This window comes from Ctenopharyngodon idella, chromosome 5 (genome assembly GCF_019924925.1).
Source record: "Ctenopharyngodon idella isolate HZGC_01 chromosome 5, HZGC01, whole genome shotgun sequence".
NCBI classification, from domain to species: domain Eukaryota; kingdom Metazoa; phylum Chordata; class Actinopteri; order Cypriniformes; family Xenocyprididae; genus Ctenopharyngodon; species Ctenopharyngodon idella.
In genome coordinates, this window is record NC_067224.1 from 23,579,139 (window position 1) to 23,602,616 (window position 23,478).

The 23,478-nt window shown below is 38.2% G+C and overlaps 1 protein-coding gene across 1 annotated transcript; it reads right to left on the minus strand.

Moving 5' to 3' along the window:
• Positions 1-2,152: 2,152 nt before the first annotated feature.
• arhgap35b (Rho GTPase activating protein 35b) lies at positions 2,153-23,396 on the minus strand. The gene is given in 8 exon segments (XM_051893502.1): positions 2,153-11,157; positions 12,072-12,177; positions 12,372-12,503; positions 12,762-12,839; positions 13,292-13,433; positions 13,614-15,371; positions 15,373-17,591; positions 22,537-23,396. Coding segments are annotated over 7 exon segments (4,551 nt in total). The 5' UTR covers positions 17,341-17,591; positions 22,537-23,396; the 3' UTR covers positions 2,153-10,790.
• Positions 23,397-23,478: the final 82 nt, after the last annotated feature.

A 23,478-nucleotide genomic window follows, 5' to 3' on the forward strand; every position in this document is an offset into this window, starting at 1 on the left:
TAACAAAACAAAACTGACTGTCTTTGAAATCACGTAACAGAAGAAAACCAACCGTCATTGAAAACAACAATCATTGAAATCTTGTAAAGGAACAAAATTGACCGTCATTGAAATCTCGTAACACAACAAAACCGACCATCACTGAAATCTCGTAACAAAACAAAACTTACTGTAATTGAAATCTCGTAATTAAAAAAAACAAAACAACCATAACTGAAATATCATAGCGAAACTGACCATCATTGAAATCTCGTAATTAAACAAAACCAACAGTTTGAATTGTTTCAAATTCAACCGTCATTGAAATCTCATAACAAAACAAAACCGTCAACTATTGAGATCTTGTAAAGGAATAATACTGATTGTCATTGAGATCTAGTAAAGACTAAAATCAACCATCATTGAAATCTGGTAAAGGAACAAAGGAACAAAACCTACCTTAGTTAAGATCTTGTAAAGAAAAAAAAGTCCATCATTGAAATCCCTTAACTGGCCATAATTGAAATGTCATAATGGAACAAAACAGGCCGTCACTGAAATCTTGTGAAGTCAGTTTCCTTCTTTTACGAGATCTCAATGACCATCAGTTTTGTTTCATTATGAGATTTAAATGACGGACGGTTTTGTTCCTTTGCGAGATCAAACAAAACCGACCATCATTGAAATGTCAAAAAGGAAAAACACAGACCGTTATTGAAATCTCGAAATGGAACAGAACCAACCGTCATTGAGATCTCATAACAATACAAAGCCATATCAACCATTGAGATCTAATAAAGGAACAAAACCAACCATCATTAAACTCTTGTAACAAAAAAAAACCCCCGACTGTCATTTAAATCTCATAATGGAGCAAAACCAACCATTTTTGAAATCTTGCAAAGGACCAAAACTGACCGTCATTTAAATCTCGTAACGAAACGAAACCAGCCGTCGTTGAAATCTCATAATGGAGCAAAGCTAATTGTCATTGAAATCTCGTAATGGAAAAAAAATGAACTGTCATTTAAATCTCGTAATGAAACAAAACTGACTGTCATTGAAATCTCGTAACGAAACGAAACCAACCGTCGTTGAAATCTCATAATGGAGCAAAGCTAATTGTCATTGAAATCTCGTAATGGAAAAAAAAATAAACTGTCATTGAAATCTCGTAATGAAACAAAACTGACTGTCATTGAAATCTCGTAACTGAACAAAACTTACCATCATTGAAATCTCGTCACAAAACCAACAGTTTGAGTCGTTTCAAACTTGACTGTCATTGAAATCTCATAACAGAATTAAACTGACCGTCTTTGAGATGTCGTAACTGAACAAAATCGATTATCATAGAAATCTCGTGAAAGAACAAACATACTTTACTGAGATTTCGTAACTGAACAAAACAGACTGACAATGAAAACAGATTGTCATTAAAATCTTGCTAGGAAACAAAACCGACCGTCATTGAAATCTCATAGTGTGGATGGTGCAAAACGGAGATATTAAAAAACGAGAAGCATTTTCAAACGTAATGAAATTGTAATGTAATGCTTAAATGTAGCCTGAGATTTCACAACCAAATGTCATTGAAATGATATAATAGAACACACCAATCAGAAGATTTAACAAATAAATAAATTATCCTAAGTTGACACACAAAGACATCAAGAATCAGCACATGAATCTCAACAATGGTGACAATCAAAAGCGCCGCAATGCATGCTGGGAACAATAGTACAAAACTCCCAGCATGCATCACAGCATGAATAAATTATGCCGCTGAATTGTCCTATTATTTTCTTTAATTCTAACTATTTGCTTTTATTTTTTGCTGCTGTTTTTGTTCTGTCTTTTAGTAGCTTTTTGTGATGTCCAGAGTTGATCTGAATATTTTGTTGTCACCATTGTTGAGATTCATAGACTGATTGCTCATATCTGTGTTTGTCATTGTAGTTTATTATGGAATCTCTAAAAAGCCATGGATTATGTTTTTTTTTTTTTTTTTTTTTTTTCCTTCTTCTATGTTGTGAGACTGTGTGCTGTGTGTTACAATACTGAGTTCTGGTGGGTTAACTGCTGTTATAGTTTGTTGATTGTCATACAGAGAGTTTTAAAATTTTGTTTACCTGATAAGATTTACATAACACTGGTAATCATAAAGGGGATGGGTTTTTTTTTTTCAAAAAATGTATCACGATTTCCTTAAAAATATTTAGCAGCACAATTGTTGTGTCATAATATATGTGATCAATATATTTGTGGTGTGTGTATTTAAATATGTGATGTTTATAGCAGTGATCAACAACTAAAAAAGATCATTTGATTAGAGAGAATAACCACGCAGCCCCACTTTTGTCAGTCACTATCACACTCCCAACTCGACCCCGACCACACTCCACCACTTGGGGTCGGTAGTACCCTCTTGGCCCCCACTGCACCCACCACATCCTGGCAGCGGGGGCCAAGTAATAGTCCCGGCTTCACTTGTCTCCCTGGGTGTCATCAGCGCCATTAAAGACAATTTTTTAAGCGTGCTCGAGCTCCTCGCCCCTGGGAGAGCACGCGTAAACCGGGTGCCAGTCCGTGCCGGAGACCGGATGCTGCTCCGAGGCACAACGAAAGCAGCAGACACGTAAAATCCTTCGCGAGAATTGCGTTGCGCGTACGCAATCCAATCCCACGAAGGACTAGGCACAGACTCGCCGAGCGAAGCTTCACGAAGAAACTTGTCGACCGTTGGTATTGAGTCTTACCTTCTTCCGTCCTGCAGTTAGAGACACACACTGAGCTCGAGAGAGAATTCCAGCGTTATAAACAGGACTGCAGCTGAAGCCGCGAATATTTAGAACGCGTGCCATTGTGACGTCACTGAGATTGGCGTTGAATGCTGAGCTTCATCTCTTCATGAGGGAACTAACTGGTACAGTATATCTAAAAGCCAAGCCCTGTCAATAAAAATATGGCATTTTGCTGGACTTAGTTGATAAAAAAAACAATTTACTATAATATTTTCCTAATAACCTTGTGATAATCTTGTATTCATTGCTAATTTTTTTTTTTTGAGCCTGTTCAGATATTTTCTTGTTAATGTATTTATTCTCGTTTATTTATTTTTACTTCCTTTTTATTTCTTTTTGTGTCTGCCCTTGTTATATTGTTGAGTAAATTGATTGCCATCTTGTTGTTATATTTTTAGTTTTCTTAATCTCTTCATAAGCACTGGTTAAACGGTTTACCTGGTTTCACACCCTGGGGTTAGGTGGACCAGATTAGAACTGGGATATATATATATATATATATATATATATATATATATACACACAGGGCTTGACATTAACTTCCGCCAGCCCGCCAAATGGGTGGATTTCAGCAGTGACATGTAACGCAGTCACTCCTACTTGCCACTTTGACGGGTTGAATTTTATATATAATATATACATTTTTTAATTGTAGTCTTTTAAAAAGACATCTGAAATAATAAACTAAGTGCACAATAGCGTTGTTAAAAATATTGTTTTTTCGATACATACTGATACTGAAATATCTGAAACGCTTCCAATACTAATTTTCCGTAGGATACACGATACCAGCTGGGCTTTCTCGCTCTCTCATCTCTCCGACAGCGAGTTGACACACAAACCCGCCTCCCCTCACTCACTTGTTTCATTTGCTTAATATTGTTGGTGTTACAGGGCTTGAAGCCGCACATAAAGCCATCTCTTCTTTTTCTCTGCTTAAAGAGTCAAATACATGCAAAGTAGTCAAAATGCCGGTCTTGGCGAGTATTCATGTAAACACAGTCAGTTTTGTTTTAATTGAACATCAACTGTTGTAATGGATCCATGCTTCAGGTCTTAAAGTGACAGTAGCCTAATATACCTGCTGCCAAATTACAAGATAGTATTAAAAGTATTTATATGGCAGTTTTTTCCCCCATGGTATCAATGTCAACATTTTGGTGAGTGAAAACGTGGCTTTGAAAAAACTACTAGCAATAGTGGCGAGTATGAGGTCCCTGCAGAACAAAAATAGGCGTTTCTGTATTTGTGGGTGTTATCAAATTGGTGGGTGTTTATATATCATGCAGTGAAAATGATCCCCTTCACCCAACCCCACCCCTAAACCCTACCCACACTCTGACGTGGGCAAATCAGGTAACGCTCTCAAAAATGCCCCTCTGTTTATGGCCTCACACACTGATCATTACTGTCCTGCAGAGACCTGTACTTGACAGTGGCTGGTGAGCAAAACATTTAAGCTAATAACTGCAACCATGTGACAATTAAAATTCTTCTTTCTTCTGAGTTCTTGCTTTCAATATTACTATTTTACTGTATTTTTGATAAAATAGATGATGCCTTGGTAAGCATAAGAGACTTCTTTCAAAAACATTTTAAATTTTTTTTACTGGCCACAAAGTTTTTAACGGCAGCCTACTGTATAACCAGTATTAACATAACATTTAATCTACAATTATATATGTACCATGTCAATCAGTATCGAAAGGCAACACAATGAGAAACAAAAAAATTGAGAACATCATACATGTAACAAAATTGATTTATTGTTTGTTGTCATTTATTTAAAGCCCTCCTGTCCTGACCCTCTTTCATTACATGATCTTTTTTTCTTAATTACATATTTTTAATCAGACTCATATTCTGAAATACTGAAACCAGCAAAAAAAAAAACTCCCTGTATAGATTTCCAGTCATGCATGCTACCTATACTAGCCTAACACCATTATAAAAAAAAAACAAAAAAAAAACCTTAAATAAGAAGCAAGAGACTAAGCAAGATTTTTTTTCTTTTCTTCATATATGAAAGAAACGTTTTCAATTACGTTCAATAAAAAGGCAGTGTGTTTTGCACTTCTAACACAGGCCACCACTACAGTAATTCTGGAAAGTCCTTCATTTGAGTTGTACAAACGAAACTATGAGCCTCATGATATAGCCACACTGTCAGCTATATTTCTCACATGTCTCCCCAAAACTTTTTTAAAGCATAACAAAGGCTGTGTTTCTCTCCACCATGAAAAAAAAAAAAAAAAAAAAAAACTACTCACAGCAGAAAGACCTGCTAATTAATAAAAACTAAAGGCACCAGGAAGAGGATGAAACAGGGTGGTAGGCGTGCGCACGCAAGTGATCAAGAGTCTAGACCCTTCTCCCATACTAGCCCTACATTCAAAAATCCAGTAGCTATGAACAGGTTTTCTCTTTAATTTAAATGTTCAATTATTAACTGCGCTCATTTATTTATTAAACATACTTGCTGATTAACTTACAGCCACAAGAGGGTAGCAGAACATTATTTTACAAAGAGCAAGGGTTGTTGAATTATTATGAACTGACCCTTGATGTAACTTGCATTCAATACTGCTGGTCTGGGTCAGACTTTTTCTGATTACACTAACATTAGTGAACTTAAAATTATGTAAAAAAAAATATTCCATGGAGGCTAAATCATTCTGATAAATTCATGTTAAAAATATAGCTGCAAGCTGAAATTAAGGGGCCAAGCACATAGAAGGCACGATAAGTCATGCCAGCATGCCTGGGAACATCAGACTAACTGCAACAATGAGTAAAGACATTTTAAGATAATTTTAGTCAAAATGGCTTAAAAATCATAAATACAATCCCTAGTAATATGATTTATCTTTTTTTACCAATAGGTGGCGCTGTTACCAAATTAATGTGGTGTGGTCAGTGTGAGGTGATATTAGGCTTGTTCATTGGTGCATCGGCGCTGCGCAGACCGATCGGCGTATGACATCAAAGTAGCATTTGGAGAGCATACGACTCCTTATGCTTTTGAATCGCTCTCGCGGTACATTGGTGTCATATGCTAATTGGTCTACGCAGCACCGATGCATCTCAAACAAGCCAAACAAAGTTTGGGGTCAATATAATATTTGCATACAGCCTCAGATGCCATCAAATTCGTTTATGTGGGGAATAAATCCGGTTTCATCTATCAACACTAAATCCATAACTTTTTGCCGGCATGGTCTGAAGATGTGACTCAAATTTGATGAAAATTAGACAAAGGGTCCAGGAGTTCGAAAAAGCAGGTTTAAATCATACAGTCATTAATGGTTTATCACTTTCGACCAATAGGTGGCGCTGTGACCAAATTGATGTGTGTGGTCACAGTAAGGTGACAATGACACATGCAAAGTTTGGTGTCAATATGCCAAAGCATTGCAGAAATACAGCCTCAGAGTCGTTCTGGCATCATGCCATCAACTTATAGTCTTGTATTTTGACAGGTTGTAGAGATCTTTGATGAAATCACGTCCTCATGTTCTGATATCAAAGACATGCAACGTTAAACTTGTATGAAGTTCAATTACGTTTGCAATATTTTGCGTTTATATATTTTTTAAAATATATTTTATAGTTTTTACATGATTTTTTAAAATCATTTTATTCATTGGTTTGTTAAATACACAAAATTTTGATGTATTACTGTAATATGTTTAATACAGTATCTTGTCAGTTAAACCCATAAATGCATACTGTCCACTCAAGTGGACATCTGAAAATCTCTTTGAAAAATATGTTAAAAAAAAAAAAATATATATATATATAAATAATTTCAAATCTTGTTTTTCATGCCCTAAGAGCAATAAAAACGCATATGAAAAAAAAAATCCTAATTAAAGTTGTCATAATTCATGCATGAAAGGGTAAAAGAAAATCAAAATGGCGGACAGGAAGTTTGACCGACTATGGCAAAATTGGTATCCATGTTCTCAGCATGACCCAAGGAATCTATTAAGACGAGTTTTATTACAATATGCAAAAATAATCAAAATCTATTAGCATTTTTGGAAATTCCATTATAACTTTTGACCAAGAGGTGGCGATGCCCCGAAACTTTTTGAATACCTTCAGGGCACGTAATGATATGTCAATGTATTCCTATGATATAGAATTTTACAACAAAATTCAACATGGCCGACGCCCAAAATGGCCGATATGGGAAAACTGAGTATCGTTTGACTAATGCTTCTCCAAATCTCCAGTTCAGAAGTTACAAGCAAAAAAGTCAATTTTTCATATCTCCTGATAGGTTTCACTACGTCAAAACTATGCACATACCCTGAGGTCATGGCTGTCATAACACTCTGGTGGTCAGAATATACGCTAAAGCGTTGCAGAGATTTAAGCTGCATCTCATTTCAAAGGCTGTGTCCTCCGGAGGTTGCATTTGAAGGCTGTATACGTAATAGAGGCGGTCTCATTTAAGAAAAGTAACCGTTAGATTGCAAAGTAAGAAGAAAATTACAGTATTTTATACCTCATGAGGAATAACAGTCAATTTTATTACGGTTACTTTTCCTAAATAAGACATCCTTGTTGACATATGCAGCCTACAAATGCGACCTCCGGAGGACACAGCCTCTGAAATGAGACGCAGCTGTCACCTCATGTCCATTGTTGCGTGCACTTCATTGAGTTAGTTATTTGAGAACGGCTTGATGAATCAACTTGAATTCCGTAACTTTTTGTCAGCATGGTCTGAAGATGATCTGGTTCAATTTTAATGAAAATTGGAGCAAAGGTCTAGGACAGAGGTCTCCAAACTTGGCCCTGTTTAGCACCAACCCCAATAAAACACACCTGAACCAGCTAATCAAAGTCTCATTAGGCATACACGAAACTTTCAAGCAGGTCTGTTGGAGCTGGTTGGAGCTAAACTCTGCAGAATAGTGGCCCTCCAGGACAGAGTTTGGAGACTTCTGGTCTAGGAGTTTGAAAAGGCAGGTTTTTCATGATAGAAATTGATGTCAATCGATCATGAGCCAAGGAATCAGAGGGAAAAAAAATTCTAGCCCTTATGGTGCAAATGTTACTAGCATAATCGTGACTGAAATTTTAGACAATTGGTGGCGCTAGATTAATTGAGATAGAGACTCCAAAATTGCTGTTTTTAATGTCCCCAATCTGTGTGCCAAATTTCATAACTGCCATAGACTTCCAGAGTGATGGAAGAGGAAGAAGACGACGAAGACGACTAACGATTACAATAGGTGCCTACGCACCTTTGGTGCTTGGCCCCTAATTACAAGTCTGAGGAATTATTTCATATGAGTTTATACTGAAAAATATATCATTAAATCGTTTTAAAGTGGCAGATCAGAATTTCCACAACTGTCACATGTATCCCAGAATTTTAACTAAAGCTCACTTAGCAGTTTCTAGGGCAAGTTCATTTATTCAAGGTAAGTAAACTCAGCAGGTCAGGTGTTGTGAGGCGCAACTTCGCACACTTTGATTGTTTAAATGACTCCTAATGCTGCAGCATCACAACTAATCAGGGTTTTTGCCAGTATTCCATTTTCTGGCTTCAACACAATGCAAAAGCAGACAGAGAATAAACAATTTCCCATACTCAAGACTTGTAGGAGAAAATCAAAATCAAAAACAAAACTAAAAATCCAAAGAAGCTCTACTTCTACAAACACTTCTACTTAATAAAACATTTCATGGCACTCTTGAAGGGCCTCAATTCTTTATGATACCATTATGACCAACCATTATGATAACCCTCACAGTTACCCATAATTTTCTTGACTAATCACATTAGCTTGAAGAGAAATTGCACTCTTACAAGTATAACACATACAAATGGTTGTATCAACACCTGGACTAGCTGCTAATTCTAGTTTTCAAGCAATTCACCGGAAATCTCAATATGAAAGGAAAATAGTACACTTCAAGTAAACTTGGGATTCTTTCAGTCTTGTTCAGCCTGGTAGAAAAGCAGCAGATACACAGAATGAAGAGGATTATGAATGAAAGCATTTTCAAATCATCAAAGATTTGCCATATGGGCTATTTGTCAAGTATTTTAGTTGAATCTGACATACTCATCCCCAACCCAATCATCAAAATATGTACAACTGGTGTTGAACCCTCGTCAGCCATATTGCACTACTTTGGTACTTCAGCTTTTCTACCTTGGCTGGATAGAAATAGGAAGTGTAATTTCAAGCAAAATATGTTCAGGAATAATTTCCTTCACATCAGAAGCTTTGTGGTTTCAGAGAAATAAGGTAATATGGTAATATACATACAATCTATACTTGATGAATCATTGTGTCTTTATACATCATGGATTTGTCCAGAAGAGTTTAGACAGAACATGAGATGGTAGAAGCAGTAGAGGCAAATTGTGTCATTCCAACTGAGTTAAATGGAGAAGATAAAAAATAGGTGATTTAAGGTCCATGTTAGTCAAAATTCAGGCTGTACAGGAGGTCCAAAACATACTAATAGAGGACAAAAGACATACTAATGAATGTAGAATCATCAAGAGTGAACTTTAGTCCAGGATTAGGCTTAATCTGTGTGACCACTCCACATTCACCTTGAAAAAGTCCATTGATTCCAAAAGTCCTTTTTTTAAACATGGTGGCAAAAATTCATACCAATCATTATTCAGTGTCACAGTTCACAATACAGGTCTATATAAAAAGACAAAAAAAGTGCTTTAGATTAAGTAAAAACAATGAAGTTCTTAAACCAGTCAGACTAGGCATCAGTAAAAGGCTTTTAACATGTTTTTGTTTTTTTTGTTTTTAAACTTGAGTCCAAAATTAAGGTGTGAGGGTTTTGAGTTGCTGATTCAGTGTCTAATGTTTAAGGGTCAGAGTAAATCTGCAGTCTCAGTGATCTTGAGCCCCTCACCAGCTCTAACTGGAAGTACATTCCCTAAAACCACGTGATATCACTGCCATTTAAATCCCAGCCTTCAAAGAAAGGGCACATAACACTCCCATTAGGTGAATTTATGAGCAAAGATCCACAGGAGACACTCAGCAAAGCAAATTCTCATCAACCTTCTAGGCTATCAGGTGTCAGAACTTCAAATCTTGAAAGCAAGGAATAAAAACGTCCTCCAAAATCCATGGTACGTTTAAAGTTCGTATAACTTAAAACTAAGAGGCATGGGGTAGAAACAAATAATGGTAGAGTGGAACACAACAGCCAGGCAAAGTGGTGAATATGGTTGCAGCTGAAGGGATTTCATTCTTCTTGAAATAAAATAGGCAGAGAAAGAGAAAAATGTATTAGAAGTTAATTCTAATATTCTCCCAAAATGTTTTTAAGATGAAAGGCTGAACAACAAGTGCTTCATGGTTTTCATGACTATAGTTTCCTCTATACCACAGATCCATACAGAGACGTAAAGAGAAAGAATAGAAAGACAGCATGTACTGTTGTAAAATGAATATAAGCCTTCTACTGAGAGGAAGGGAACAGGAAAATGTTAAAGTCCTTCAAAACAGTTCATATCCTTCTTGATTTCTCAGGAAAATAACACCATCCCCCTTCTGTAATAAACTACATGAAGGGCAGTGCTGACACGGTAACTGAAGTCTTTGATGGTTACACACTAATAAAAAGTATGTTCAAGAGTTCATAAGCGCACAGACCTTCAACGGGTGTGTGGTATGTGTTAATAACTGTAGATCAGTCCTATAAAGAGTTTAGATACAAGCCAAATCAAATACACCTAAACCAGATAATCAAGGTTTTGGGGTACATTAAAAATTACAGACGTATATTAGAGCAGACTGGAACTAAACTCTGCATGAAGGTGGATTTCAAGGAGCAGGAATGAGCATTCCTGATGTAAGTACTGAGAGCTCAGCACAATTTTTTCCACATACAACACTGACCTAAACAAGCTACATGTTTTAGAGGCATTTAGATGTGTGTATGTAGATGTGTAAGCATGCATTGAAGTGTGTGTGTATAGTTCACTAAATAACAGGCCACATTTTCTCACAGCGTTTGTGGTTCTGCAGGGGCTGTGTGAGGGCTCTGGGGGGGAGAATGTGGTGGAGATTGCAAAAGTGGGGTAAAATGTGGGGTCGGAGGGCAATAAGAAGGGGCGGCTGTGGGGGATGGGGGCAATCCGGAGGGCACCAGTGGTCCAGGGGGTCCAAAGGGGCCAGTGGGTGACTCAGCAGGAGGTTGGTTGTAAAAGAAGAAAGCACACTGATGGATGAATGTCTCGATGATTGTCTGGTAGGTGCGTGTGGCTGTCAGGGCATCCATAGAGGTGAAGTCCGGCCGCATCAGTGTCGGCCAGAAACAGATAGAGAGATTCTCACTGGTCATTAAGTTGACTCTGTTCCACTGACTAACCCTGAGAGAAAGAAACAGGGAGATAAGGTTTGTAGTCTCTTCACTTTAAAGCAATAGTTCACCCAAAAATGAAAATTTGCTGTTAATTTACTCACCCTCTGGCCATCAAAGATGTAGGTTTTTTTCAGTAGAAATGTAAAGATCTTTAGCTGAAATTGTGGCCTTTGGTGATTCATAGAATACAAGTGAATGGCTACAGTCACTTTGAGAGTCAAAAAAACATATACAGGCAAAACAAAATTAATACCTGTGGCTCCTGAAGATACATTGAGGTCTTCCAAAGCAAAACGATCAGTCTGTGCAAGAAACTGAACATTATTTACAACATTATTAGCCTTAATCCACTGTCTGGGCAAACAGTCCTGAGCGTGTTCATGGCAGCCTGGAGCGCGAGCTTCCTGGTGCATAATGACGTATGCGCGGAAGCAAACTCACATTTGAGGTGACGCTGTGTTTGTTTACAACAGAGAGGAAGAGAGGCCTGGTTCTACAGGGGTGCTAGAATGTGCTAAGCACCCTTAAACGCGCGCTCGAGAACGTCAAATGTTTCTATTTACAACGTGATTTTGCAGCGGTAATACTGTTCAAAATAATGTTCAGTTTCTTGCACAGATCAATCGTTTCCATTCATAAAACCTCAATGTATCAATGAGCCACGGGTGTTGTATATGGGTTGCCTGTATATGTTTTTTGACTCTCAAAGTAAAGGTGGCTATTGACTTGCATTATATGAATCACCAATGACCACGGTTTCAGCTAAAAACCTTCTTTACTGTTCTACTGTGAAGAAAAAAAGTGACCTACATCTTTGATGGCCTGAGGATGAGTAAATTAACAGTAAATTTTCATTTTTGAGTGAACTATCCCTTTAACTGATCTCTAATAGTTTGTAACTGCAGGTGGTTTGACACTCACTTGTTTAGATGGCTCATTACATATTTGAAGAGATCAAAATTCTCCCTGGGAAATCGTCTCAACACATCCTTCATTGTGTGAAGCCTCTGTTCTCGATCATTAATTTCTATGCACAACAAAAAAAATAAATTAAATCTTGATTATTCCACAGGCTTAGACAGGCACTGTGTTATGGATGACATAACACACAATTTTGTTACCCTTGCATGCAACATTATAATAGTTTAGAATTCAAGTGGATGTATTTACATTATTATATTTTTCACAAATGCATTTAAAGAATGCTAAGAAAAATCTTACTGAAAGCTTCCACCAGCTCTTCCTGTGAGCTATAAGGAACCAGAGGCTCAGGCAGCTCAGAGAAGAAACTTTTCATTGCCCCAGCAACTGTGTTCACAGTGAAGTCCTTCTCCACAAGGTCCAGATTGTGGTCTAAGACAAATCAACAAAGTGAAGAGTGAGGTATAGAAAGAAAGGAAAAACAAGAGTAGTAGAACTTATCCATCAATACTTTTTTGTGTGGAATATAACAAAAAAATGTGTTTATTAAAAGATTTCACATGCTGTTAACATGCACTCATACACACTATACATAGCTATACGTGCCTTAAAATCACGGAAATCCACCATTGTACTGACAAAATTATAACTCACAACAATATCAAAGTATTGAAATCCTTCTAAACTTACCCTGTTCAAACTGTCTCTGCATGCTCTCTATCTCCGCCTTATTCCCACTCACCCTGTAGATACCCTCTGTTGTCAAACCTGAGAGAGAGAGAGAGAGAGAGAGAGAGAGAGAGAGAGAGATTTGATTAACAAGATATTTTTAAAGGTATGTCATCTTCCTTTGACTCTTCCATTTTAAGACATTATTAAGTACAAGTCACTCTATTTTTATGTGCCTCCCAATATAATTTTACAAACTACTACTACATACAGGTCTAATATACTGCAATTGCAGCTATTAAAAATGCTAAAAGTAAAAGTTCTTAAATTTACATTAATATGGTTCTACAATCTTTATTATATATATATAACTGAAACCCAGTCAGAAAAAAAGTGAACTATGTGCAATACTATGCTGTGGTGTGATTTATGACAGCTACAGCCCATTAAGTGTCTAATTTTAACTGGACACTGCGATAATGATAAGCTTATATGGTTCCCTAAGCTCTTATGAGGTGAGTAGGTTGGTGAAACAGCAGCAGCAAATGTACCTGTGGCTTCAATATAACGAATACACTTGTCAATGAAAACTGGAATAGGTCGTTCAAGGGAAACCACATTCACCAAAGGCACCCCAAAGTAGTTACTCTCCAAAGGCTTAGAGATAGAATATCGAGGCTTTGGTCTTGTTTTCTACAAACAGCAAGACATATACAGATTATTTTACAATTATACAAGACAATTACCATTGTTTTGACTCCTTTAATGAACTCTTAAAAGCTAAAAAAATAAAATAATTAAATATCACAATGTTAAAAACAGACAAGCATACTTTAAAAAGCCATGTAAAATAAATAAATAAATAAATCTCACTTTGCCTGGTCGGCGAAGACTTTTCAGTATGTTCCTCTTTTTGGGATCTTCTCCTTCTTCATTGAGTATGTCTGTCTTCAGTGCTGAAACATCATCGTCTTTTGACCTTGTGAGTGTGCCTATCTCATCGTCACTACCAATGGAAAAACTAGTGCGGAAACTGCTGAACTTCCCCAGACGTTTGGAACGATCACGGTAGAGCCGTGGCTTCACCCTTGCTGCTGAAAACTTGCGACGTCTCTCCAACGAGCTGCCATCCCCTTCACTGTCTGAACCGTTGCCTCCACCATTAGAATGGATCCGATTGGAATTGCGGATTGTAATAATTTTGCCCTGTGTGCTGTCATGCGGCACAGAATATATGCTGTCCTCATAGCTGGGGCGTGGCTTAGAGACAGCATCCATTGGCTCGGCATAGTCCGAAGGATCGTAATCTCCTCCTAGAGGCCACGTCACATTGGATGTAAGGGAACGCCGATGGCTAACTGCATCTACATACGGATTGAAATTTGGTTTTCTAAGGTCAAATGTGACACTAGGCTTGGGTCTCACTTGTGGAGGAACTTTATTATTTAGCTTGTTCTCAAAGGTGCTAAGGTCAGAGATCACAGAGAATGTGTCACCTGAGTCCAGGTCAGGCAGTTTGAATCCACCATGAGAGGTGAGTGTACCATCGTGGTAAGGCGGGGAAGCTTCCATGTCTTCCTCAGAATCTAACAGCATTGTGACAGGGCTTGGGGAGCCACAGTGTGGCGAATACACATTCTCATTTGTGCTACTGGCTTCTGCAACGTTTTCATACATATGACTGGCCTCAACAATGGTTCTCTTTTCTAGTACCTCTGTGAAAAAATGTTCCAATAGGTCTAGTTTGTGAAGTCCTCCAACAACTCCACCAGGGCCACAGACAATACTGCAAAACCGTCCCTCAAGTTCATGGGCCAGTTCTTCACCTTGGACTAGCAACTCATGAGCAGACTCAGAGTCCAGAAGCTCAGTCCGGGTTTCCCCCACTGCAAGCAGCTGAACTGGGATGATGTCCTGAACCTCACACAAAAAGGCACACAGGGTTTCAAAAGAAGCCTTGCGGCTAGCAGAGTATACAGCGATGTAGCCATGCACCAGCCGACTCTTACGAGTGGCAAAAGAAGCGTGGTATGACAGTAAGGACAACTCAATTGTATGCTTGTGTCCACCAATTGTTTGTTCTAGCAGCACTGAAGTGCCACTTGTTTGGGGAGAGGTCGGCTTGCAATGCTGAGGAAGCAGGAACGGTGCAAGAAGCTGATCAATGTCATAGGAGTCTCCACACATTAGGCACATGACAATTCGCATTTCAGCCTCTGGGCTCTGGTCCTGCTGTAAGTCTCGAATACATGGAGGCAGCGGAGGTGCAGGTGGAGAACAGCTACGAAATGTAGAAGTCCTCCTTGTTTCAAGTAGAACCTTTAAGACCTGGTTGATCTGCTTTTCATTCACATTTCTCCCATAGCCAATGCCTGGAGAGGCAGGTTCTAGGTAGTTACAATGCAGTTTTATGGCTACCTGCTGACCCTGTGAGATTAACGCTTGAGCAGTCTCGCCACCGATGTCACTCAATCCTCCAACACCTCTTTTGGTTACTAATAAGAGTGACAGGGGAAGCTGAGCCATATGGTTGTCCCTTCTGCCAAGCGTGGACTCTCTCAACTTCTCAATACTTTCTACAACATATGACAAGGACTCTTTTGAATTGTACAAACACAGGCATCCATAGGGGAGTAAATGTGGATGTATGAAACGAATTAACGGGAAGTCTAACATTGCCCTCAATTGGCCGAAGGACAAGCTCATACATTCTTCCTTCAAGTACATAATGATCATCATTAGTACACAATGCCCGAATCTCATTGGCTAATTCTCTAGCAAGACCATCTTTGCCCAGTATAACAAGATTGATCCTATCTACCTTTCCATCAATCATATGGGGCTTTCCAAAAGAAGGGTATTGTGTTGGGAAGCACGAAGCTAGTATTTGCTCAATTTTATTGTCAACACAGTGTGGGCAGTTCGGGCATGTTTCCTTTGTAGGATGATACACAAAATGGATGTGTTTCAGCACTAAAGCATCCCTTTCAGCTTGCAATTTCTGAAGTGTCTTGAAGCGTTGTTCTTCACCTAACACTTCTTGAATTGCTCCCATCTTCTCTTTACTAGGTTTGGCATCCAGCTCAAGTTCATAGAAGAGTTCAGAGTACTCTAGCAAAAGCTCCTGAAAATCTTCTTTTGCCCTGTCTATGATCGCTTTCTGGTGCCGGTTATAAATGTCCAAATATTCTGGCTCCTCAAGCCACTGGTAGAAGTCTTCATTCATGATGAAGCTTCGGGCCTCCTCCCAGGGTTTGCCAGGGGTAACAAAAGGTGAAGATGCTAATTTTGCTTTGAACTCATGACGCATCTGGGCCCTCTTGCATTCATTGCGCAAGTGTTCAAGGTGTGCATCAAAGATTATTTCAGCAGCCGTGGTGTCTAGCACATCGAAGGGGATGCGCTCATCCTCCATGTTGTCAAGATGTGGCGTGTCCTCCCACGGAGCATCGTCCAGCACCACAAACCAATGATCAAAATCTTTTTTAGACTCAAGGACCTTTTGGACCCCAGACCAGCTCAAATGTTCAATTTCATCTAACTCAGACACCAAGCTACTTAAGGCGAGTGGAAGGGCACTCAAGTATGCTTTACGACGCTTTTCAATATGCTCCTGTTTTAGCCGGTGAATATGTTGTTGAAAAAGCTTCTTAGCCTTCCCAGTACCTTCTAAAAATACATACTCCTTGTATTCAGGTGAAGTCTGCATTCGTCGGCTGATGTTAAGCCAAATTTCATTGTGATTCTTCACTATGTGGTTCACCAACCACTCATAGCGGTCTTTTGCAGAGGCAATCAGTTGACTCTGGTGTTTCAATGCCTCAAAGTAAGGTATGATTTTGGGCTTACCTCTTCCCTTATCAATGAGCTGTATCAAGGTAAGGAAAGCCAAGTCAACATTGACGTTGGACCGTGCCGAAGTCTCAACAACTTGCAAGTTCTTTTTTGTAATGGCAAAGGTATGAGAATCCTTGATGTATCGCTCCACACCCTCATCACACTTAGTGAGAACAAGCACAATAGGCTTTTTTGTCTTGCTTAAGTGATTGTACAAATTGGTGACAAATTTCATTTGATCATCAAAGTTGCGGTTCATACCACGACTGACATCAACACAAAGCAGAAAGCCATCCACCTGTAACTTGCCTTCGGGCATTTGCTTCTGTTCGAAATCTTGCTCCAGTCCTAACTGATCAGTGCAGAAGTACATGAGTTTTTCAGCAGAAGCCAGTTTGGTAGAGGCAGCTCTTTTGATGTAGGGTTGTAAGGCTGTGCTGCGATGGGGCTGGAACGTCTGGTCATCAATGAATTCTGTCTGCTCAACCACATGCATCCTGCAGTCTGCACCATCTTCCAAAACTCTCCCCACCTCTCCCCAGAACAGGAAATGGTCATTGTTGACAACCCGGCCACCGAAGTCACTGGTACTTAGCACAGAAGTGTGATCAAGATGGAAGTCATCCGCACTAGGGCGGACAAAACGGTTACAAAGGCAGGATTTGCCAACTCCACATTGCCCTTTCTCCTTCTCAGTTCCCGACAGGCCAACAACAACAAGGCTGTAGATAGGCATTCGGGATTCTTGCTTTTTAGCCATCATCGTACACAGGCATTCATCTTGCCATGCCCCAAAGGTTGACAGAGGCAGACTCTTTAAAACGTGTCCATAAAATGTTGAAATGAGGGACCTGTATTTGATTTACAATTGAGGCTTTAGTTCTAATGTTTCAATCATCCTTTCAGGTCAAGACAGCTGCTTGCATTTTTTTGGCCATATTAGAGGGGACTAATGAGAGATAAAAAGCAGGACATGAAAAAGTGAAGAAGGCAGAAGCAGGAATTGGGGCTAACCTAAATGACAAAGAGAGAGAGAGAGAGAGAGAGAGAGAGAGAGAGAGAGAGAGAGAGAGAGAGAGAGAACAAACAAATTATTATCAGCAAAATTATTTTTACTACTTTAATAATTCTTACAGATATTAATATAATATTCATTTAACACAATATAACCGTACATTAAACACTAAACCCCTTAAAGTGCCTAACAATCTACATTGAGAATTTCAATAATACGTTGCTAATAATGTATAATGTTTCTTCAATAATGCTTCTTACCAAAGTAATATTCTTACCAAACATCAATAACCCAATTCTAATCAAAACACAAAATTTCTGTTTATGGATAATCAGATTGATTCTTATATTAATCAATTCCTATGCTAGCAAACCTACACAACATTATGTAAATACTTAAAACTAGTTGTGAACTTAAAACTAGCATGCAAACAAAATTGAGTCCTCCTTTTTCACATCTCCTTACACTTGAACAGACACATACACACAAAATTATTTCAAAATAGTGTTGGGCGATACTCCTCATATGATGACCTTGCTTAATTGACCGTCAATAAGTTTTATTAATTAAATTATTAGACAAGTAATCAATCGTTGATTAATCGTTAGCATCCCTAGTTCCTATGTGGTTGCTAGGGTGTTCTAGGTAGATGTTCATTCCAAATGAACATCCACCAGTTTGCTGCCCACTTAACCAGTTAGGGACAAACAGTTAGCCTATAAAAAAAGGCTAACTTCAGAATAATTAAAGAGCATGATCTAATAGCAAGCACATTTAAACCACTGAGAACTGGTGAATAGAATATCAACAGTATTAAATAATTTCTTTCTTTATCCATCTCTTTATCATTTCCAGTAAAATAGCACACCCAGGAAATTGTTATTTCCTCACTTATATGTCATTCCAAACCCATATGGCTGTCTTTTATCTATGGAATGCAAAGAGAAAAATTTAAATACATTTTTCATGTAATTACAATGAATGGGGTCTGGAGCTTTCAAGCTTCAGAAAAGGACACAAAAGCACCATAAAAGCATCTTAAGTGGCCGATATAATGGGCTATGTTTATATTCCATGTCTTCTGAAGCCATATGATATCTTTGTTTGAAAAACAGTCCAAAATTTAAGTTGTTGGGCTACTTTCATGATGCTTTTTCTGTCGTTTTGTAGCTTGACAGCCCCAGTACTCATCCATTTGCATTATACTGAAAAAAGTGAGCAAAATATACTTAAATTCACCTAGTGTGTTCCACAAAAGCAAAATTCATATGATTCTTAAAGAATTTCCATTTTGGGGTGAACCATTATCTAAGGGCCTTATCACTTTTGCAGATCTTTATTAAAAATAATTTATTTAAATAATATGAAACAAGATAACTTTGACAACAGTTCTTGATCCCATTTTGCAGCAACTTAATTTATCACTTAATTGGAGCTGTATCAAGTAGTTAAAAAGTAACAATTAAATTCAAGTACGTGCACAGATAGACCCGAGTGGTGCTCAAGCTCCTGCCCTTTAGGCCTCTGACTAGATAAGTGCCCTTTTTTGCAAGATGGTTGAATTTTTGTTTAAATTTGGCCTGTGGCATCAATTCTCAAACAATTCTCAGTGTGTGCCCGACAACTTATTCTTAATAATTCTGCGAGACTGCACAAGCCCCTCCCACCCTCCGATATCAATTGTCACAGCCACCACAGCGCTCTGTAGAACAGACGAGCAGCATTCATGTCTCCCCGGTCTGCCTTCAATGGTGACAGACAGGTAACGATCATGTTTGCCCTAAACTTCGACAATGTTTGTCACCGGTGTGAAATTAAACCACTATTAAAACATCTCAATACAGTCAGCCTATTAGGCAATAGCCCGCCATTAAGCTTAATAACAAACAAGTTAGTCTGTCATTTACGTAAAATAGCCTCATGCAAGGTCGGAAACGCTGGGAAAAAAAGGTCAGAAAAACAAAAATGCCCCCTAAATTCAAGATATGAATTGCCCTTGTATGAGTTCTTGTATTTTGTGTTTATAACATAATATAGTTAAGCAATATCGCACAAGCAAGAGTGTTATTTTCTCAAATATCAGCATGATTACAAATGTGATATTCATTTTATATAAGTTGATTATATGAATTGAACATTTTTAGACACAATGTTGTCAATTTTGACTGTTTTTGTTCTATTTTGCCAACTAAAATATTTCCAAACTAAGCAGAAAGTTGCGTCTCCCAGCAACACAGTGGTGTTTTGTTCTTAAATGATTTGTGGCAAATAGTTATAGTTGACAAATTATAACTTGCAGTGTTGTGTGTAAATTAATTTTTGAATGTACCATCGTTTGTCACGCTTATAGGCTATTCACTGTTCATCTTTTTCGATAAAGTGAAAATCGTATTCATTGTCATTTGCAGTGTCTTGTTTTAAATAAAATGAAACATGTTGTAATGTCTTACTGATGACAAAACAGAAGATCTCGCTCACTGAAGCTTTTATTCAGGATTACAGCGAATGGCTTAGAATCAAAACAATAACAGCGTTCTCTATGTGGTTTCTTTTGTATCCGGGAATCCAACGCATTAACCCCATAAATGCCAAAGCAAAGGAAAGAACAGCAAATCACAACTATTCACAGTGTGACTATGGTGCTACAGTATATATATTCAGTACATATCAAATGACCTGTAGCAGACAAAGCAATAGAAAACATGAAAAACATTCTTACACACGTGTGTTGTGACATCCAATATAGGTTACCGCATCATTATTTTCAATCTCTCTGAAAAGCCTGCGTCAAGCGGTCTTGTTTAAAATAGTGTTGTCAAAAGTACAGACTTCGATACCAATTTGGTACTGAAATTTTAAAAAATGTGACTCTTTAAGTGGATTCGTAAACACCTCTGATTGGCCATTGTGTTCATGCGCTCAATCACATAAATTCACATTATTTTATGTAATTCTAATGAAACCGCCACAAGTGCTGAATTACAACTCATGCAGGTCACATGACAAATTAAAATTCTGGAAATCAAGGGTAACGCAGATACGACGTCATTGACAGGCAACGCGATGACACGAACCATTGCACTGGTTAAAATTGCAAATTTCTCTGGATTTAAACACTGTTGGAAACATTTGGGATAATGTAAGGACACAACTGAAAAAAAATAATAATAATTATCGCCATGCCCACTGTGCTAGTGGTTTTTTTGGATATTTTAATGCAAAAATCTTACATATTATGTCTTTAAGGTTGACCACATCAAATTTGATAGATAAAATGTGCAAAAATAGACAACTAAAATAATAGAGGATCATTGTGGAATTGTTTTGATCTCACTCGCTTGCCCAAGTTGTTTTCCCTCCAAAGAAGTGATGACTGCTATATGATGTCATTGAATTTTTCCAAATTTTATTAGAAGGGAATGTAGTCAAAAATAACAGAGTGAATCATTTGAGAGACAAGCTAAAAATCTTTATTATTTTTTAAAATTAAATTTAATAATTGAAAAAAAAAAAAAAAAAAAAACACTATTCACGAGAGAGAATCATTTTTGATACACCCAACAATGTAAAAAAAAAAAAATTCTATCACATATAGAAAGTGTATTTATCATGAAAATGTGCAAGCCTGGGGACATTGTGATATATGGTGGTTCAAAATGCTGTAAACATGTCTCAAATTATTTTATTTATGACCAAGACAGCTTTAGAAATTTAAATTGTTCAACATTTTAAGGCAGTAAGATCATGATCTTTACCGTGGACACAAAAGGCACCGAATCCCAGGAACAACCCCAACAACAACACATTGTCCTAATGTGATACTTTGAATTTAACTAAAATAAATTTATATTATATGCAAAAAAAAAAAAAATACAATGAGGTGGTTGTTTTGAAACAAGGTTGAGACAGTTCTGTTTGTAACAGCAGACCTGCTAGTGGAGAAGTCAGATACAAGAAAAATTGCAAAAAAGTACACACACTAGAGAGAGACAGAGAGTTATCAGGTAAAATGAAGAGAAGGAAAATGAAAATGGAAGTGAAGGTGCAGTTCAAGGGAGAACCTTTAATTATTTTTCATGGCCCCAGCCTTAGGATTTAAACCTTTTCTATGTGATGGCCATACAACAAATAGGGTTGTCCGTGGTTCCAAAATTTGTTGTGGGTATATGGGATGGCCTGGATGAATGTGAGATTTCCCAGCCTGGCCCTGGCCGTAGACCACTGTGTTGTTAGACATTGAGAAATATATGGCTTGAACATACATCAAACACTGTCTTGGCCGTATGTGTATGGAAAAAAATAAATACATCACAGCACACTCTTCAAGCAAAATACACATCTGAAATTCTGAACCATAAAGAAAGCAACTGATAAAGGATTTCATCCTAAAAGCCTAGGCCCAGCATAGCCTAAGCAAGAAATACCAGCTACGTAATGCGGATGTCATGGTTCAGAACTGCCTTTCTATGAGCTGCTCAGCTGTGAGTGGTACTGCAACAGAAATTACACAACTGTCTGTGACATTTCCCCCACGTATATATAAAACAGAGTATGTAGTTAGAATAAAATTAGCGCGACTCATCTACGGTACTATCCGTGGTGTATTTTACAATTAAATGCTCTGCAATTCTGTCCAGTGTTACATGGCAACTAACAAGGTGCACATCACGTGAGAAAACAGTCTGCCAACTTATAACATTCTGAGATTATAAGAGTGCAAGATAAATCCGTTTACAATGCAACCAAGTCGCTGCCTGCACAACAGACCGCAAACAATTTTATTTAAACATACAATTTCCCTTCGGTACTACTCTACTCCTTATTTAAGGATACTCTATTTATAGGATTCTTAAATGGTTGAAAACTGTAAGGTAGCAGGTGACACAGACTACTTTGCTCGCTAATATCGATTTTATTGAAACACCGGGGAGAATGAATACATACCAGTGCCTTTCTCCGTCCTCCCTTTCCCTTCTCAATCCCTCTTCCAGGCCAGCGCGAGAGGGCTTACAACCGGCTCGGCCAATGTTGTTAGAAACCACAAAGAAAGGAAAACAAAAGACTACGTAAAAAGCCGAGGACATTAAAATCCTTGGGGGGGTCTTTGATTGTGGCTTGACAGACTTGCAGTTTCCAAGCGATATTTTTGTCAGACGCAACTTACTGATCTCGCGTTAGTATAGAAACGGCTGTGAAAATCCACCGACGGCTAAACATATCCAAACAAAGAAATGTCCTTTCTTGGAGGCCAGTCGTTTCCGTGCGGGAAAAAGGCTTGTTTTAATGTCTTCCTCCGGCCTAAGCACGTTGGTTTTGGTCAATTATAATGCCCTTTGTTGTGGCCATAAAATGCTAATTTCATCGTGTGCAGACAGCATGCAGCGATGCCCTTACACTGAGACACAACATCCAGTTTTTCGTAGCAAAATCACGAGCAATCTGGGCCACGCATGTCTTTAAATGTTAAGATATATATGTGCGTGTGGGTGAAAGTGGCTGTCCAAGGCTCCCAATAATGGCGGTCCATCCGCCCGAACCCAACTCTGAGTCTGCCCTCTTTCGCTCTCCTTTTTTGAGGATAAAAGAGGGTTACTGAGACAGCCGAGACTCGCCCAGTGGCGCATGGACAACAGCACAGCGCTGAGCCAATTACAAGAGCCGAGCTCGAGCGCGCGCACGCGGACGCAGGCCCGACCTAAAGGCGAAGCAGCATCCTTTCAAAGACAGAGTGATTGATGTTGTTGCAGATGATTGTGATCTTATCTAAAATCCTAAAAATAACTATGTGAAGCAGTATCTCAAACAATGTAAATAAACACTCATTAATTTGTCAAATTTTACACTCGGTTAGCCTATCAAGATTTTTGACATTGGCAATACTCACTA